At 41.5% G+C, this 15,978-nt stretch overlaps 1 protein-coding gene across 1 annotated transcript in view; it reads right to left on the reverse strand.

Annotated features, from left to right (window-relative positions):
• Positions 1-269: 269 nt before the first annotated feature.
• LOC117884879 (prolyl endopeptidase FAP-like) overlaps positions 270-15,978 on the reverse strand; it is a 59,635-nt gene continuing 43,926 nt past the window's right edge. Inside the window, exons 19-26 of the mRNA XM_034785796.1 lie at positions 15,274-15,343; positions 13,945-14,139; positions 11,030-11,084; positions 6,303-6,402; positions 4,069-4,133; positions 3,078-3,150; positions 2,729-2,802; positions 270-629 (exon numbers count right to left, since the gene is read on the reverse strand). Of these exons, the coding sequence (XP_034641687.1) occupies positions 528-629; positions 2,729-2,802; positions 3,078-3,150; positions 4,069-4,133; positions 6,303-6,402; positions 11,030-11,084; positions 13,945-14,139; positions 15,274-15,343 (734 nt within the window). The 3' untranslated portion in view covers positions 270-527. The remainder of the gene's footprint in view (positions 630-2,728; positions 2,803-3,077; positions 3,151-4,068; positions 4,134-6,302; positions 6,403-11,029; positions 11,085-13,944; positions 14,140-15,273; positions 15,344-15,978) is intronic.

The following is a 15,978-nucleotide window of genomic DNA, read 5'->3' on the forward strand; positions in this document are numbered from 1 at the left end:
AACTTTGGACAAGCATCTAAGCTTCAGGATGATTATACAAACTGCAATTCCAAACCTGGTGTGGTTCACCCTGCACTAGGTTTTGCCCCGGTTACTGTGGTTGGGACATTAATTAGGAAATCACATTGCTCTCTCAACTGTTATTCATATAACTAAGCAAGCATATTCATTTGGCTTTACGTCTTCTTCCCAAATGAGCATCTATCTCTGGAACATGAACCAGAACCCAGAACACGAAATTTTATGCAAGATAACAATAACCACACATAGAATTTTAAATTTTTGTTTTATTTTTTTCTAACAAGCCGGTGTTAAATGTGCCAAAACCTGTAGTGGTACATTATCTGCTATTATACAACATCAGTAACAGATGTAAACTCCAAATTAAAAGTATCTTAATCTTTAACTATTAATCCACCTACAGAATATACTTAATCTGTGCGCACGCAGTTACAACTGCATTAAATCAAGGCACATCTAGCTCTCAGTGATGTATAAGATGCTTCATCGTGCTGAGAATACCTTTGTTACTCTGACAGGGAAAAACATTGTTTGAGGAAGTGGGTCATATGGGTGTAAAGATGTTTACTTGAAAGGCCTGGAATTCCATGGTCCTGATCAGCGTACCACTGAAAAAGAAGAAAAAAAATCCAACAAAGCACACTTGATTTCTCCATCCTACAGTAAGTAAACAATCCAGAAGCTTGATCTTTATTAATTATTATTACAGCCTGTAGCAGGGTGGTTACCCCGCTCCTGCCTGAGGGGTTTAAAACAGCCCTGGCAGAGGGCTGGGGCAAAGGGAAAAGCTACTGGGCTAATTGGGGAAGTAGCCACAGCTGGGCCGTGCCCCAATCAGGCCTCAGCTGGCCCTATATAAGAGGCTGGGAGCCAGGAGCCTCTCTCTGCCTTCAAGGAGAGAAGGGCCTGGCTGCAGCAAGCTAGAGATAGGGTACCTGAGTGAAGCAGGGCTGGGGACAAGCTGGGGAGCTCCAGCCTGAAAAGCCTCAGGCTGTGGCTTAGTGGAAGGTCAAGGGGTACTGGAAGTTGCAGAGGGCAGCCCAGGGCAAGGCCAAGGCAGCAGGTCCAAACCCAGCCTTGCCTGTGATGAGTGGCCTATACTGCAGTCTGCCCCAGGGAACAGGGGCTAGTTGGTGACTGGCAGTGGCCTTATTCTGAGGTGAGGTAGGGATAGTGGGTGGGGGTTCCCTGGGGAGGGGAGGCCCTAGTACTGAGGGGCACTGCCTGGGAGCAGCACCCCAGATACAAGGGCACTGGGGTCCAGGAGGGACATGGGGGCCAGAGGACAGGCAGATCACCGGCCTGCAGAGGGCGCTCCAGGAAGAGCTAATTCCCAGAAGTCACCAGCAGGAGGTGCTGCAGGGGTGAGTCTGCTCCGCTACACAGCCCTATAAAGGTTGCAAGGTGCCTCACAAAGGCAAATGGGCAGTGACTTGGTAGATCTTTGTTCTTTTTGTGTTAATTATTTTTGAAAAATTTTCATTATATTCATATTCTCATTGAACAAAGTTTCTAAATCTGTGATTTGTGAGTCAGAGTGGCTGCCTGGTGAGTTAGTTGCATCAAACCAAAGCAAAAACACTCCAAGATGCCCTCAGGGACAAGAGTTCTTGGCATGTGTTGCATGTCCTTAGCAGTAGGATTATTAAGAAGACAGACTTGGCTAGCAATGTTTTACTGTCACCAAACAGCCCTTGCCTAAAAATTGTGGAGTTCAGTCCAAATCATTCAGCATTATATCAGTTCCATAGGCATTATATAGCATCCTGAGAACAGTGACTTAAGTGGATTATGTTATACCTTGAAACAGCAGCAATTATTTTCACTTATTTTTTAATTGGACAACTTGCCTTAAGTTATTTCCATCCAGGTGTCATAAAGGTACTCTGAAATCCAAATTATTATTTTTTTTTTTTTTAGGCCAGGTCCTTCTCTTCTCTGCAAATGCAGCAGAACCAGCATTTTTTTTCTGTATTGGTGGGGAATGCAGGATAACTGAAGTCCACACAATGGTCCATACATTTATGGAGTTACACAAACCCAGGTGCTATGGGTGTTTCTGGTGTACTCATGTGTGTGGGAGCTCATGGACAGAGGTAGGACCGGGACAAGGCTGGTGTATCTGTCATTAGCTCAGGACTGAAGGGTATAGAAGATCCAAAGCTTGGCATGGATGCAATAAATCTTTTGTCCATTTGACCTCCCTTTTACTCTTCCTTCATCCCTTCCACCCTCCTGTCTGTTCTGTTCTCTCTGCCCCTGCTGCCCTGCATAGGCTTCCCTGACAACTTGTTCTCTTCTCCCTCTGGACCTACTATCCAGATGCCCTTTTCTGCGAGCATTCATCTTTGTTTGTGGCTGGCAGGTCCCTGAAGGCAGCTCCTAATTCCTCCTCCTCTTTTATTAGGTAGCAACAGCCTCAAGAAGAGCCATCTAGGCTGACTGCTCGTTCTTGTTTCCAGGTGCTGTTACAGGCCTCCAAGCTATTTGCAAAGAAGAACCTGACCATCTGTTGAAGCAGCTGGAAATAAGGAGCAGAGCCAGTGTCATTTGGCTAGCCAGTTTTCTGGGGCTACCAGCAAGTGTTCCCCATACCACAAGCTACACTATGGGACTCATTGGGCTAAAGTGAGCTTCTTAAAAATGTCCGCAGATGTAAGAGGCATTACCAGCCAATGCTTAAAAAGAAAAATAGTCTGTTATCTACCATTGCCTGGAAATCCACCTGTGCGTTAACCAAAGCTTTAGAGATCTGTGCTGAGTTCTGGAAATGTACATTATCTAGAAAAAGGAACAGAACAAAAAGGGAAGAGTGGGTTATTAAAATCTGGTAAATACCAGATAGCTTAAAGCCACAGTGCATTAAGTTAACTCAATCAATTATTGAGTGATACAGCTGACATTACTAACAATGAGTAAGCCACACTTTATATACCCTATGGAAATGGACCAAACATCTAAGTACTGACTCTAATCAAAGTCAAAGAAAGATGCTTAACATTTCTCAAACAAAGATGTTGTCGCTCAGTATTTGAACTGCCTTTCGTAAACCTCACCATCTGCTGTTCCGTGGATGAGAAGATATTCCACGTTTCGGAAATTCTCCGCTCTCGCCATCACAGTTGAATTCTGTTCAGGGAAAAAATGAACACTTCAGCAGCTGCAATTTAGACCACTTAGTCACGTAGGTAAAAGGCTTTCATTGCATAGTATAAAACTAACTGACTCATCATATAAACTGGCACTATAACGACAATAGTGATTATTTATTACTCTCTGGGCTTGGAACGAAAGCCAGATATATTCTCTAGGCTTTTCCCAGGGCTAGTTGACACAAATCTCAGGCCCCCACCCTATCCCTCCCACTGGCCGCAATGCCATTCCTCTTACGCCAAAATCCTCTGCCAGAGGAGTTTGGGATGAGAAGTTTCTGCCATTTGGATGGAGTTTGGAAATGAGCATTAAGGGCCTAACCCAAAGCCTAATGAAGTCACTAAGAGCCTTTCCACTGACTTCAGTGGGATTTGGACCAGGCCCTAAATGTGTTCAGAACTGGTATGTATGTTTGTGGAGGGAATCGGGAATGAATAGAGGATGGAAATTTCCTGTTAAACTGTTAGGAAACAGCCCCCATTTAGGGGTGATAATCTGATTACCTAGGGGGCTCGTGTCATTTCACCACAGTCTGCACAAAGCAGCTTGCATTCTACACCAAGTGATCCCAACAGCGACCAGTAAACAATCATTTAAACCCTTAACTAGTGGGGGTCCCCCCACCCAACGCTGAAGGTAAGCAGCATTATCTGAACTGACCCTGTCTGTTCCTATGGGACAACAAGGACTCTTAAACATAGAATATTTAAGACTATTAAATATAGGAAAAAGGAGTAAACTATAGGCAGGTGAATTCCATGCTAGCAGCTTTCACTGCTATAGGGCTGATACTACTAGGGCTAGAAGATTATTTCTCTTCCCCACTACTCCCTTCCTCCCTGCTAATGTGATTCTAAGTTTGAGGAAAAGAAATGCAATGAAGAGAATTCTTACTTTGTAGTGTTGGAGATTATCTGACTCAGTCGGCAGACCCATAAATCGCTCTGTGTAGATAGATGCTATTATATAAAAAAAAAAAGTTTTAGACAAAATATATTCACATCTAATGGTTGAATATTATGAGTATGTGTTTAAACTACACACAGTTCCATTAATACAGCCTAAATGTATTACTTGTTTTAGACTAGTTCTGTGGCATCCATCACTGTAGTTCCTGGCTACCTCACACTACACTAAAACCAGCTACATACAAAAATCATTGATGAAGATGAATTGATAAACATATTGCCACTTTATCTGCCCCTGCAGAAATACCCAACCCGGAGTGACCTAACAAAAGGGCTGAGCAAACAGGTAAGTTGTGTACCATGACCTGAGAGCTATCAAATGTAAGCTTTGGCAGTCTACCTGGAACACCCAGTCCCATAGACAAAGGCTGAGATCGCTTTAGCTGGTAGGATAAATTCCAGTAACCAATACCTAGAGTAACCCAGCATACATCTACTGCCACAAGGGGACACACGAGAGACTATCAAGAGCTTTATTGTAACCAACACATTACTTTATACTCAGAAGCAGGGAAGAGTCCCTTAGGATTTCATCCTGGTGACCCTTCCTGTTCAATGTGTATACAGACACTGTGGGAGGATGGGAGACCTAGGCTGTGGTATAAAACCCTATGCACAGGATATTCAGGTCTTTGTCCATTTTTCACTGATAGCAAAGAAACCACAGCGTTTGGTTTCTTAGTCTGTGACTGACATAGGTGAGAGCAAACCTCTCTGGATCTGAGACTTTCAGCTGGGGCATCTTAGTGCTTAAGGGCCCACTCAGGACACCTTTACAAGTGATCTTCTATGGCTGCCAGGCTGTTTAGTGAAATGTGGGTGGTTGTTTTGCTATGGAGTTCTTACTGTAATATGCATCTCAGAGTTCAGGAGAATGGGGATCTGTGAGCTGGAAGATGGTAGCATTGTCATTAACTGACTAGCTATGACTGGCACATGGATTTGGAGAAAGGATACATTTTACAGCCTCATTTCTCTCACTGGGGCAGGGTCTCATGCTTCCCAGTGACAGAACCATCATTAAATAAAAGTTGCTGAAGCTCAATCCAGATAGGAGGGAAGAGCAATTACTCAATGACTACCCTCTTTTGAGAAGAGAGGCTAAAAATTATTATGCAGCCATTCCATCTGCCTCTGCGAAGACCCACAGGATAGTCAATGATAGTTTATGGTCAATGTGATCAGAGACCGCTGACAGATCTAACACAATCAGTACACACATCTAACTGTGTCTAGGGAGAAATAAATAGTCAATCTGTGTGCCACATATACGTTTGTAGCTCATCTTGGGGCAGTGGGGGGCTCATGGAAATCTGTGGAGTCACAATACAACTGCAGTTGCTGCAACACCACTTTTTCAATAACTTTCTCCAGAAAGGGGAGGTGGACCATACTGGGCAATAACTGATTAAGCTGTGATGTCACGGGCAGTTTTTTGAGCAAGAGTTTTCTCACTGATTGCATAATGGTGGGTGACACCTTACCCTCCCAGCTACAGTGAGTGTAGTTACATGTAACTTACACCCACTGTAAGCCCCCTGTACACTGTTAGTGTGATGTCAAGGATGCTTCGAGTAAATGAGAACCCAACAGACAGAGGGTATATCTAATGCAACGTGATGTTCAACTTGTGTGGAAGAAAATGGGGGACAGTGGTTGAGAATCTTCATGGGAAGCCCTGCTAGGAAAAATGTTTAAAAATACTGGAGATCTGGTACAAATGATTCCATCTCAAAGGCAAAAAATTGTCCTTCAGAAATATTTTTGAGCTGCAAGGATAAGTGATTTCTGGAAGGGATAATGTAACCAGAGAGGGGTGACTCCCTAAAAGGCAGAGAAATCACCTCAAACTTGTCCCCTCAGTTCAGTGGCAGACTTAACAAGTAGCTCTAGGAAGCCCCATCCAGCACATCACTGAATGCATGGGATACATAGGAGGCTTTACAGATTCACAAATGAGATTAGCAAACCCTCTGCCAGAACACAGTATTTGTTCCAAAAGGCTGGGTGCCGCTATTGGCAGCAGAGAAAGGATTAAATACAGGCTTTGAGGAATTTTATTTTGGTGATGACAATTTCTTTTTTTTAAGGTTTCAAGTTGTTGAGCTCTTGCAATAATATGATGCTTTCTGAGTCAGTGTTTATGAAATGTTTCTATACCATAATATTCCCAGCTGGAGACAGGAGCCACTGCCATTCCACATTTAAATACTCCACTGCCAGATCCAAGTGCCAGAGAAGTTACATATCCACCATAGGACTGGAGAGAAATCACAGGCAGGTTAATACTATGCAAGTAGATATTTCTTTGTTCTCTGAGAATCCAAGTAACAAAACATTTACATTCAAAGGAAACATTTGCTTTAATAGCATGGGGGCAAAGCAACTAGAGGTTTTACCTTTACCAGCATGAACTGAGTCTGGCTGACTCCTTGAGAGGAACAAAAGGAAAAGACAATTCTATCTAATCGCTTCATCTCTTCCTACCATCTATGTTACTGCTTCATCGGGGACCCTGGTTCAGGACAAATCCCAGTATTCCTCACCTACTGAATTACTTAGCCAAAAGTGGAGTTTTCTGCCAAATTTTTTTTACATTGAATCAGCCCATATGTGAGGCCGTGGACAACAAGTTGTGGAAGGGTATGGATGTTAGCTTTAAAGCAGACTACAATACCCCACAGAAAGGTCAGGCTTTTGTTATATGCCTTAACAATGTCCATGTGCTGCAGAGCTGCCAAGTAGAGCTAGTTGGAACTTTTTTTCCTAGCAGAAAATTTTGATAGAAATGGGGAAAAAAAATCATTTTAGTCAAAATTTTCCATGGCAAAGTTAGACTTCTCAGCAAAAGATCCCAAACCAAAAATTTCCATCTGAAAAGCAAAAAATTTCAGCTGAAAACCAAACATTTTGATTTGGAAATGCTGCTGCAATGCCTCATGGGAACTGTGTAACTCATGTCTCTATGATCCTCTATGGGCCAGGCTCCCTGAGCAGACTACATCTCCCAAAATGCACCACAGTCTCCCTTCTTGCGGAGTTACTATGGTGCATTCTGGAAATCCCTAATAGTGGCGCATTATAGCAGATGTAGTCCAACTAAAGGACCTGACCCACAGGGAGAACTGGGATAATGAGGCATCCAAACTATCATTCCCATGAAGCACTTCAGCAACATTTTTGAAAATAGATTTTCCCTCCCTCCCCCCGGGTTTTAAGTGTTTGTGTTTCCAACAAAAAGTGGAACTTTTTCATGGGGGAAAAAAAAACTTTTCACAACAAATGTCAGTCAAAAACCCAATTTTCCACCAAAAAACAGTTTAGACAGAAAAATGTCAACTAATTATACTAACTAGAAAGCCTGACTGGACTGAAATTTGTTTTCTCAGCAATAAAGAGAAAATACTCTACCTTTGTCTATCCCTATATATGATTCTGATATGCTTTCTTCAGGATTTCTGGATTCTTTTCTGCAAGGGTGAGGAAAATATTCTTGCAACTCATTAAAAAAACTGAAGTTTCCCCTCTGTCTTAATAAGCTAACTGCTGAGGTATACAAAATAATTTTACGTTCAAAGGAAGAGAGAGATGTTACTATGTGACTTTTTTTTGTATTGTTTCTAGCAGACTGAGGGACTGATAATGAGTTACAGGTACTAAGCATCTCTGATTCCTGCTATTACAGGAATGTTGGGGATGGGAAGTATTAAGTAACCTTTGAGTATTTATTACTCCACTCAAGATTGGAGAGAGAGGACCTTCATTTAGGCCAGGATCTGGCCCCATGTCATTCGTACTCTATTTCATTCAGCATCAAGTTTCACTTCTAAGGCCTCTAGAAAACAGAATGACTCCAGTCTCTGGATGTTAAAGACCAGAAAGTGGGGAAGCTGAGTTCTGTTTGGCATCCTATCCAAATAAAGAAGCTTAGAACCTGATCCCTTAGTATTGACTACCTCAAATACATAATTGAACACATGATGGCCAGTCTGCATGGTTGCACAATTTCCTGTTCCTGAAACCCACCCACCCTTCTTAAAGGATCAGCTGCCAGCTGTCAAAACTCTGTGGGGCAAGCAATTCCTCCACCTCCCTCCTGCTGCTTGTTCCTGGCCTGACCCTCAGGCTGGGAACCAGCAGGGGAGAATTAGTTCATATTTGGAGAGGAGGCAAGGGGAAGAATCAGCCTGGCGTTCGGAAAGGTTCTGTGCAAAGAGGTGGGGCTGGCAGCTGAGAACAGTTGATATTGGGTGTGTAGGCATTTGGCCTGCTTGATAGGGATGGGGGGAGCAGAATGTGTGACTGAGGGAGTGTGAGCACTTGGATGAACAGCTAGAGAGGGTAAAGGATTTCCATTCTTTCTGGAGGAGGGGGGAGTAGGAGCCAAAGGGGCTTCTTCAGAATCCTGCAGATGAGCATTCTCATCCTCTGTGTTCAAAATATAAAGGGAAGTTTAGAAATTAATGAATGTATTGGTTTTAATCATATTGCCTGTCAAAAATAAAGCAACTCCCCACCCCCTTCTAAATAGTATCCAACTTGAAATGAGAGTGAGGAATAACTAGAAGCAACAAATAAGGATATAGCAGAGAACTTATGAAATTATTTTTCAGCTAACTTGAGGGGAATTTATCCAAATCAGAAATCAGCATAGCAAGGCCAGAAAATAAGGAACTAGCAGTAGAAAGATTATTGTACTATAGCAGGTTAAGAGGTGGAGTTTGATGCCTGAATTGCTTTAACAGTCTTTTACAAGCTTTTGCTGTCCAGAAGAGATTGGTGAGTCTGAAAAAGTGAAAAACATAATGCCTGCCAACACATACAGACTATAAATAGGGACATTTAGGTACAAAAGAGGAATGCATTTTCAACTCTATTGAAATATATTGGATCTCTAAAGGCTTTTTGGTGGACTGAGTGGGAAAATGACAGCTTCCTCCTTAAAATATAAAGACTGACTGCTTGTGCAATAGTGCCATTAGTTTAAGAATGCATCTAATGTTGGACCATGATACTTCTGACCTGTCAAATGTCATCATTTGTACAGTTGCAGTGTTGGTCCTAAAATATGAGAGAAACAAGGTGGAGGAGGTAATAGAATTTGGTCCAATAAAAGGTATTGATGAAAGAGACAAGCTTTTGAGCTTACATACCTGAATAAGAGCTCTGTGTAAACTCAAAAGCTTGTCTCTTTTCACCAACAGAAGCTGGCTCAATAAAAGGTATTACCTCCCCACATTGTCTCCATCATTTGTATGGGAAACTTGTAATTTTATTTATTTAAAAAAAAATTTTTTTTCAGTTCAGAAACATAAGGATTTGCCCCCAAAATATTAAGTGTTATATCAGAATTACCTACTCATAGAGGTATCATTTAATTATATTTCACTGCATTGAATTGTATCTAGGTGTTTTGTATTGGTGTATGATCACAGTACCTAAAATATTAGTTAATATAAACTTCATACAAAGCTGTTAGTAGCCCTGTTCACATATCAGCCACTTTTGTTTGCTACTGTTCAACTGAATCTTCAAGTTCTGTCCTGTAACGTGGTTCTAGGTAAGCTGCTCATGGGGCAACTGGGCCAAGGAAAAACAAACGAAAAATTAAACGACTGACTAGAAGAATACTGGCAAAAAGACAGTCTGTTTAAAGAGAATGAAACTATAACTCTTTGAAAGATAATCAGAGAAAAATGAACATTTATAAATAGCAAAACATTGGAAAGAATCAATTAATTGGTGGCTAACGTCCCAGTTTAGTCCGTAAAGTGTTCTAGCTACTGCGGTCTGTTACTGTTGGGCCTCTGCTCATCCTTTACTCTTAAACACTACTTTCAATACCAGGATCTTATCTTGAAGTTTGAAATGATAACAAAGGGAAAGACAATAATTATAATTGTTTCTTTCTCTTCTGTTAAAGCCAGATTCTGCTCTAGAAATCTGACCCTCAGGCACCCTAAGATACTACTCAATGTAAGTAGGGCTGGCAGAATCTGGCCAATAGGAGGTTAGTTTACAATTATGTCAATTGAAAATGAAGCACAATATAACAATAAGAAACAATGGAAGATCCCCAGTACCTCCTGGTTTTGACTGGCCTAGAAATGCAGTGAGAATGACTTTCCTTGTGTATTTCACTGGTCCCAAACCCAATCAGGAAGAGCAAAGGCACAGGAAAAGTCAAACAAAGGCAAAGAAACTTTTCCAAACTTCAAAAGGTTTAGATTTGATTCAAGTTCTAGCTGATGGTTTGGCCCCATCCAATGTGCTTTGCCCATCCCTACTTGGAGTCCCCAGCCTTCAGAGTGTGCAGCCCTCAGCCTTGTACTTCTTCAGTAAAAGAAAAAATTCTAGTTTGGGAAAGAGGTTTGGTGCACTTTATTTTCTCTGAAGTTCAACTCCATGCACTATTTCCAGGCCAGACAAAAATCAGGAAGCACCGGAAGTCCAGAGTGATGCCAAAGTGAGTGGTTTCAGATCAAAGGGATTAATGGGATTCTGTTGGGTTTTTTTAATTTCAGATCACATAAGTTCACACTTCTTGAATTTTGATGCGAGTATCATGTTTAAACAAACACCATTATTAACAGTGAAGACAAATGAAATTTCTGAGCTTTGCCTGGTTTCAACCTAAAACTATATTTGCAGCTGAGATCTACTCAAAATTCAGCCCAGGCCTTCCTGAAAATCAGTATAGGCTTCTCAAAAGGTTTGAAAATCTTCATTGAATCTGATTTTTAAATTTTTTTTACTGTGACAAAAGTTTAGAGAAGTAGCTTTAGAGAGACTTTGTGGAAAACAAGGAAGAATTTTAGAAAACACTAACGGCAGTAAGATTAAGAAAGGTAATTAAGGATATACCAAAAACAACAGCAACTACTTACCCAGCCCCATATTGCTATTCTTTTTTCATCAACAAAACCCATTTCTATAAATTTTCTGTTTAAAAGAAAAATCACAATTATAAAGCCATTCTTATCAGCCAATAGGATTATTTACATTACATTTAGTTAATAAAAAAGAGGTCAAGCTTCTTTCAAGTGGGACACATTAGGGTACCACTCAGAACAGAAAGCACATCTGATTTCTGCAAAGGACCAAGTAACAGCTTCATGGATTTTAAGGAACCATTATGTTCATCTGTTTGACCTCCTGAATCAATGAAACACCCTTTAGTTTACTTTTTACTCTTAATATTTAAACGCACATTTATTTTCATCTATGTAGAGAGACCACGGAATAGCTGAAACCAATGCTTAAGGAGCCCAGTGGGAGCACTGATCACAGCATGGAAGAGTAACTAAAGAAGATACACTCAGAAATCATTGCTAACCCCTTTGGCCTTCATTCCTGACTGTGTTCCTAATTTAAATCTATCTATATATAGATATAGATAGATATAAAAGGAGCTAATAAAATGCATACACACCAGTAAATGTATCTCCTGATCTTTCATTATTCTTACTCTCCTTCTCCCATTATTCCATTCACGCTTTTCTTAATGCCAGCCTTTGCTGTGTTGTCACCAACATCAGGGACTGATCTGGCAAGGTGCTCAACATACTCAACTTTCAGTGGTGCTCTGTAACTCTCCGGAGGTGCCTTACAGGATTAGGTCCTGAGGTTTTAAACTACCCTGCCCTTTTATTTGTCTGTAAAGTGTCATGCACACTCATGGCACTGTAATAAAAAATAACAAGGAAAAGTTCTCCCAAGGCTCCCTGCAGATGCATGTTATAAAGCTCAGAGAGGAGGGAAGGGCTATGCCTTACTCCTCTGTTTGATCATCAAGCAGCTTGAAGGGAAAACCAGATCACTGGCATTGGGTTTCCTGTCTCTGCATCCCATTGCAATGATGCAGTCTGCTGAAGGTTTGTGCACAGGGGCATCTTCCCAAAGAAGCCACTTAGAAAAAAGTTGTGTAAACGGGGTGAATTATCAGTGCAGATCACAGCACACAATAGGGTAAAACAGGGAAGAAGAGTCAGGAGGAGGGAAAAGACACAAGAAAGATTAAAAACTAGTAAGCCAAGGGCAACTCCTCTGTCCCTTTCAGCAATATAATCTCACTTTTCTTTCTCTCGGCCATCTTCACATCCACATTTAGAGGAAGCATAGCGACAAATGCACCAAATAGGGCCAGATTCACCCCAGGGTCTCTACCAGCAGCTGCAAACTTTCCTTTGCCAGGAAGCCCACACAAGTGGCCAGAACCACACCCAAATTAGGAGGTACTGACTGGGAGGGACATGGGATGTGGGCTTCCAGAGGGTGCACTAATTCAGCACAGTTCTGCTGCAGCCTTCGCCAGCTGGGCTCCTATGTTTAAAGCACCTCTCTTCCTGGGGGCAGTCCCCCACCAGGGTGCATGGCCCTGGCTGGTAAATCTGCCCCATAGTCTTGGGACAGACTAGCAAAATGAAGCAGAAGCGCGCGCACACACACACTAAAATGGGTGTAGAGGCTGGCAGTGAATTGGGGAAAGTTTGCATGGAAAGTCTGTGGTAATTTCAGCCATTCCTTTACAGGCTGTCAGACCAGACTGCAGCTGCAGAAGCACCTTAGCCTCACTGTGTCTCTGACAGGTCGATTTTGACCCCTTTCATGTCGGAGTGTCACTTTAGAGCAATAACAGGTAATTTATAACTTTGATGATCTCATAAAGTGAGTGAGTATGTCGCTGCAATGTTTCAGGAACGAAAAGTAAATAACAGATGACACTTAGAAGCCTGAAATGATAAAACAGGTAGTCTGCTTCAGTCTTCAATGAAAAGGATAATAACACCATACTTAATGCAATAATAGCTAAGGAGGAAATGTAGAGATCACTAAGCAGAAACAGGAAGGAAGAGATAAGGGTACTTAGAGGCAGTGCTCTCAAGCACATAGAGCAGGGACATGGGTGTCAGGGCTCCTGGATTCTATTCCTGGCTCTGCTATTCACAGCCAGGTCTATCATTTGGGTGGGGCACCCATTCCCCCCGCCCAGCCTCCACAGCACCAAAAAAGTCTGCCTAGATACCAATCAGCCCCTTTGGGGCACCTTCCCCAAGACAAAATTAATCCCTCTCCCACCACAGCACAGCTCCCCTGGGGCTGCACACTAACCCTCCTCCCATTCTAAACACCTGCTTTGGTAGTGCAGTTGTATCTTGTGACTCTGAAATCCCAAATTGAGGCTTCTGAGACCCTCAGTCCTCCTTTCTGTCCAGAGGCTCCATTCAGGAGGGATATATCTTGCAGTCTGGATAACTTTGATGCAGAGCAGCATGGGAGGAATTGCAAGAGGTTGCTGTCAGCACCTGTTGCCCCAGGCACTCTTGTCATTTCTTGCTACCTTGGAATGACAAGGAAGATGGGTCTTGTGACTGAACATGCTCTCTGATAGTCTAGAAATGTGGGTACTGTTGTACCACAGACTTCACGTCTGACTATGGGCAAGTGCTTTCAGATCCTAGGATTGAAGGCATTATGGACATACACATTATTATTCTTAAAGAATTGAAGTAGCAGTATTAAGTGCACCCTTTATAGTGATTATGTTTATCAAGTGATGGGTTCAGGGGATACCACATGGGTACCATGTACCTCTAATTTTTGCTCTCCATGAGTCCCATCTCTTGTCTTGCCTACTGGAGGCAATGAGGAGCCCCAATATAGGTTTTCATTCTTAGCAGTTACCAGCCAAGTGGTGCTCAAAAGACCTTGAAATGCATCTACTAATCTGTCTCATGGACCACTGCTTCAGTGTTGCTTAACATGTGGAAGGGATTCTATTGAATCCTACTGTGATACTCACTTTGCTGCTGAGATTTGGTCCTCAATTTCATAGACTCCGAGTTTTCGATATACTGCATGTAGCATCTTGTCACCTTGAAAAGCTGTACCTCTGCCATCCACAAGAGCAACAATAATTTCCTCCCTGCTTGCAAGATAGGTTATCCAGCTAATCCCAAATGTGTGCTTTACATTCTGACTGCAAGGTCCTCCATACCTAAAGGAAATATTCGCAGAATCTCAGATTTAGATTTGGTGGATGATCTTAAACAAAGCATTTATTAAATACAGGACATGAATAATGGACTAACTAAAGCTCAAACCTCAGATCTTATTTAATATAAAAGAAACTTCTTGAATGCATAGCCCCTGGTGGGCAGCCTAACAGAATCTTAATTCTGGAGAGGGGAAATTTCTGGAAGTGACTGTAGTTATACATGTGTCTCATATTTTCCCTGCCTATCTTCTCCTATAAGGCAGAACAGGCTCATGGTATTCAGTAGACAGAAACAGTCAGACCTTTACTGATATAGGTGTGGGACTTTGCCAGCTGTAATCCACTTCAGTTCAGGTTGATCCATTCGATTTGGACCAAAATGGCCCATGGCTGCAATGTCCCAAGAGGAACTCTGAGAGGATATTATGCCTCAAAGTCACAATTCCTCCCCTCTCTGCCTTGTTCTGGCAGAGTGAATTACCTCACCCCTTGTTGGGATACAGTTGACCCCACACCCCTCTGCATCTGGATTGATAATCTGACCAGCAGTAAGTGGGGAAGACGCAAGGCCTCCTTTCCCCTTTGTGCCAACTTGCTTACTAAGGGGAATATCAAGTGAGCAGCCCCTGCTTTCTCCCTGATACCTGGCATCATAGTCTGAGCACACCTTACTCAGTTGAGCAAGACAACAGAAAGGGCTTTACTCCTTATACACTTGAATGAAAGCTGGGGATAATCTCTAGCCCACAATGTTTACATTTTTTCTTCTTAGCCACTTCTGATAGGCTCATATCATACTTTCCAAAGTTAACAACAGTGAACCCCATAATGTGCTATCTTCAGCAGTCTCATGGTACATGGAAGTGGCAATAGAATTGAATCCAAGCAATATTCTACAAATTCCTATTCTCCTTCTGAAGGACTAATCTTAGTCTCACTGAAATCAACAACAAAACTCTCATTGATTTCAATAGGATCAGGATTCTATTTCAGAAATGTAGCCTAAATCCAAAGAACTGGTGTGCTTGTTATATACACTAATGAACTTATCCTGCACTACACGTGACATGTCAGAACTAATACCCTTTCTGATAAAGCAGATTATGTGGAAAAAGAAAAGAAAATCTTACATACACTTGAATAAGCAGAGGATACTTCTTGGATCTATCAAACTGCGGAGGTAGAAGCATCTTGTACCACAAAGCTAAAAAAAGATATATTACAAATATATCAATGTTTAAGATGATTTTTCTATGTATGAGCCATTATTTATTGGAATAGCATATGAAAATGAGTAATCAATGAGACACAGGATTCATGAATTGTGAGTCACGAATTGATTTTAAGTCATTTTTCCTATTTAACTGTTTAAAAACAATCTTGAAGAAATAAAGTGTTGAGGCTTTTGGGGTTTGTTTTGTTTTTTTAATTAAGCTGCATACAACAATATTAGGGTCTAATTTCTGCAGGTATCTAGAAAAAAATGAAATCAGGATGACAAGTATTATCTCAATGGTGAGCTGTACGAGTATAGGAAACATTCTATACCAATTTATTACTATACTATAAAATAACGTTATAAAATCACTAATGATAACACCTTCACAATTCAGACCCTATTCTCAAAGCATTATAACAGGCAATGCATGCATACCAGTTTACATATTACCTTTTTATGAATACCACAATGCTTTTTATTTTTCTCTCCCATGTGAGAGAAAAATAAATTAATTTACACTTAAATATTTGTAAATTAATTAATTTACAAATATTAAGGAATGAAGTCTCTTAACAGCGTCACCTCTGTGTGGTAGGGATGTATTGTATCTGTTTCACTGA

The sequence above is a fragment of the Trachemys scripta genome, chromosome 11 (assembly GCF_013100865.1).
Source record: "Trachemys scripta elegans isolate TJP31775 chromosome 11, CAS_Tse_1.0, whole genome shotgun sequence".
Lineage (NCBI taxonomy): Eukaryota > Metazoa > Chordata > Testudines > Emydidae > Trachemys > Trachemys scripta.